General features: G+C 32.1%; 1 protein-coding gene across 1 annotated transcript; it reads left to right on the top strand.

Annotated features, from left to right (window-relative positions):
- Positions 1-332: 332 nt before the first annotated feature.
- Positions 333-3,292, top strand: LOC112741990 (actin-depolymerizing factor 2). The gene is made up of 3 exons (XM_025791195.3): positions 333-743; positions 2,417-2,682; positions 2,791-3,292. The coding sequence occupies exons 1-3, from the start codon at positions 741-743 to the stop codon at positions 2,939-2,941; spliced, it is 420 nt and encodes a 139-aa protein (XP_025646980.1). The 5' UTR covers positions 333-740; the 3' UTR covers positions 2,942-3,292.
- The last annotated feature ends 696 nt before the right edge of the window (positions 3,293-3,988 follow it).

The following is a 3,988-nucleotide window of genomic DNA, read 5'->3' as shown; positions in this document are numbered from 1 at the left end:
TTTATTGGATGAATTATAGAACCTATTATTCATATTGTTCACAAAAATCATTGTCTACTTAACAAAATTTTTTAAAATTTTAAACTCTAAATTATAAATTCTAAAATTTTAAATATTATACTTTAAATTCTAAAATTTAAATATTAAAATTTAAACTATAAACTCTAAATTTAAATTATTGATATAAAATATAATAAATAAAAAATTAAAATTTATTTAATTAACAAAAAATATAGAACTTGTTATTTAGTAAAAAACGTTTGAAGATAAACTCTTCTTAAAAACCCTAATATTCTCTGTTCTTTATGTTTAGAAACTGTTTTTGCAATTTTTATTTTTTATTCTTTTGGTATTAATTCTTGAGATACAATTTAAATTTTGCAGGCGAAAGAAGGGAAAGGTTGAATAACACAATCCAAGCCAGCCACGTAAAGAAACAGCTACAGCCTACAGTTAGTTCTTTTCCAACACGTATTCTGCACCAAGCACCGTTGGTGGTCCATTTTCAAAGTAAATATTATACGCTCTTCTCTTTCCCCCTTTCCCCTTTCCCCTTTCACCCCTTCGCCCCTCACCCCCTCACCTTATATATACTCACAACAATTAAACAACCCAAATCATACTCTCTTCTCTTCTCTTCTCTTTTTCCACTTCCCTTTATATATCGAACCACTCACAAATACAAACCTTTCCTATATCTCTCCTCAGTCCTCTCTCATTGCACTCGTCGATTTCAAAATATGGTTAGTAACTTGCTATTTTCTTTCGCTTTCTATTTTTATGCCTATTTTTGTTTAGTTTATTTTTTATATACTATTCTATGTAACTGTTAATCCTCTGAAAATGATGAAGATTTATTGATACTATCGAACACTGAAGTTCTTATCAGAGATTTCGATTTTTTAAATTTAGGAGTATTCGTTCAATTTTCTAGATTGATATCTTTTCTTTCTGGCCTATTTGAGTTTGATTCGCGGTCGATCTGATCACCGATTGTACACTGAACAGCGTAGAAATCGAAGGATTGTTCATTGAATTTGTTGTTCACTTTGTGGTTTTGGCTTAATAGATCTGATTTTGATGCCAGTGTCAGTGTCTATTCTGGTAATTGCATTTTAGTTGTAACCGATCAGTTTAACCAGGTATAGGCATTGAACAGTGTAGAATTCAAAGATTATTCATTAGCTTTAACAGATCTGGTTTTGATTTCAATTCCAGTGTTTTAATCTGATATCACATTTAAGCGTAATGATTAGTTTAATGGCATAATTTAACTGATTTGATAGTGCTATGGATCTACTTCTATCTTTGGCCAACAATTTTGGTAGTCATGTATTATAGTTCCACCGTTTCCTCTTATCTGTCTCTATCACTCTCTGGCAAGTGGTAAGTCCTTTAATGTATTTGGATATAAGAGTAATAGGATAAGTAGGTCCAAAGAATTTTGCTGGTTGGGAAAAAAAAAGTACCAGGTCCTTGAAAAAAAAAATTATGATTAGGTATCTAAGGAAAAGAGTACCAAATAAATCTCTCAAGAATTACAGTGCTGTATTTATAGGTCCTTAGTGGGGAATGGACTGGGAGACTGACAGAGGGTGAAACTTGTCTAATGTTAAATTTTTCAAGTATCTATTAGTATAATATTGCAATCGTTCAGAAACTTTTAGGTACTTTTTTCTTTTTCTTATGGGACCTATAATTCCGTCATAAAATTTTGAGAGTCTTTTTGGTACTTTACTTTCTCTAGGCTGGGATCTACTTGTCCTTCTCCTATTACTATGATTATAATTTGTATCTGAATACATGAATTGAATGATCTACCAAAAACCGATGGTGGAAGGAAACCGAGATATTTTACTTATGATTGACATAGCTTGTGGCTTGTTTCTTTGGATTGTTTTCTTTATTTTCTGTTCTAAGTTACATATTTTTGTTTTTAATTGTTCCTTGTTTTTATGTAAGGCTGGCAAATTAGTGTGCATTGATTTTGTTTTTCTCTTGAGCAATAAATTAAGAGGCGAAAGCATTAGTTTCTCTGCATCATGCATGACACTGGCTTGCTGCCTTGGATACAATTATTTGAAATTCAATTTTTGGTAGAACTAAATGCATGTGCTGATGCATAGATAAGAACTAAGATGTAGGGGATCCAGTTGGTGGGGTAAAATTTGGCTGTTCTTCTTGTTGATGTTATGATAATGATCATCTACGGTTTGTTTTGTTTGTAAAGAGAAATTTTGTTGTGTGTAACTTTGTATTGTACAATAGGACACTACAAGATAGGTTGATTTTTGCATTTTCCAGCCATTCCACTAAATGGAAAAAACTTCCTGGTGGTGGTTGTAGCTCTAGATACTTTCGTTTTCATTTTTATTTATTTATTTTTAATGTTTCTGTTGTTTATGAAATATTACAGGCAAATGCAGCATCAGGTATGGCAGTCCATGATGACTGCAAGCTAAAGTTCTTAGAACTCAAGGCCAAGAGGACTTATAGGTTTATCGTTTTCAAGATTGAGGAGAAGCAGAAGCAAGTTGTTGTCGAGAAGCTTGGTGAGCCAGCACAAGGATATGATGATTTCACTGCCAGTCTCCCTGCTGATGAGTGCCGATATGCTGTCTATGATTTTGATTTTGTCACTGAAGAGCTTTGCCAGAAAAGCAGGATTTTCTTCATTGCTTGGTAATGATTCCATAAGTTCTTTGCCGAACAAAGTTGTTAACTATTAACGTTAAACACTTCTTATAATTAACTTCTATGTATAATTTATTCTGTTGCTTCTGTTTGAAGGTCCCCAGATACAGCTAGGGTTAGGAGCAAGATGATTTATGCTAGCTCCAAAGAGAGATTCAAGAGGGAACTTGATGGAATTCAAGTAGAGTTGCAGGCAACTGATCCTACTGAGATGGGTCTTGATGTCTTCAGAAGCCGCACCAATTAAACTATTGTAAACTATTGTGATTAGGAATAGAAGGAGTTATCATGAAGACTCTTTATGGAGATGTATGTCTATATACACAATTTGTGGAATGGTCAACTTGGGTAATTATGGACTCCATTGTTCCAGGTTTTGACATGTAGTCTATTACACCTTCAAAACAAGCTTCTTTTGTTCCAGTGTATCTTGTGGTTTGTGATTCTTACAGAATCTGATCTGTATCCGAGTGGCATTGATTTAATATGGGCACTTGTCATTTGATATTTTTACTGATGACTATTGACTTGTATTAATTCGGTTCCCTATAAACTGATATTTTGAAGAATGAATGTTGGGGTAAGAATGATTTTATAATTCGGTTCCTTAAGTCAAACATTGAAAAGTCGAGGTTTCAGCTTCGTCAATGCGGTAGTGGATGCATTTACTTGGAATTTTCAATATTCCAGTTTCAGTAAGGACAAGTGAAATGCATAAACATAAAAAATTTTATATTTTAGTTTAGGGTTAAGTACGATTTTGACTTTTAAGATATAGGCCAAAAGTTTTTTTTGTTCTGAACTTTTTTTTTTTGCGTACAAAATCAGTGGAAGTGGAAGTGGAAGTGGAGACAGAGGTAGATCGTAGACAATTTATTCTTCTTCTTTCCTTTTCTCTTTTTCTTTCCTTCACCTTTTGCAAGAGTAAAAATACTCTTTTTTTTTTTACTTTTTTTATTTTATAATTTTTTTGTTATAGGTAATTTAGTCCAAAATTTTAATATTTAAGTAAAAAAGACAATTTTAAAATTTGGTTTTAAATCTTAGAGACGATTTTGTATACAAAAAAATTGGAGACGAAAAAAATTATGTTTAATTGTTATATGCTCTGTTTGCTGTAATTGTATTCTACTTTTTTTTTTTTTTTTTTTTGTATGCATTATATGTCTATGCAACTGAGAGATTCTTTGTCTGGCGGATGAGTGACGAAGGTTGTTCTACCAAAATTTTGGATGGTTGGAGAAAAGTGAGAGTTGAGGTATTAAGTTGCAAATGGATTAGAATCTAAATACCT

Source organism: Arachis hypogaea, chromosome 2 (genome assembly GCF_003086295.3).
Source record: "Arachis hypogaea cultivar Tifrunner chromosome 2, arahy.Tifrunner.gnm2.J5K5, whole genome shotgun sequence".
Classification (NCBI taxonomy): domain Eukaryota; kingdom Viridiplantae; phylum Streptophyta; class Magnoliopsida; order Fabales; family Fabaceae; genus Arachis; species Arachis hypogaea.
This window is presented reverse-complemented; position numbering and strand designations above follow the sequence as displayed.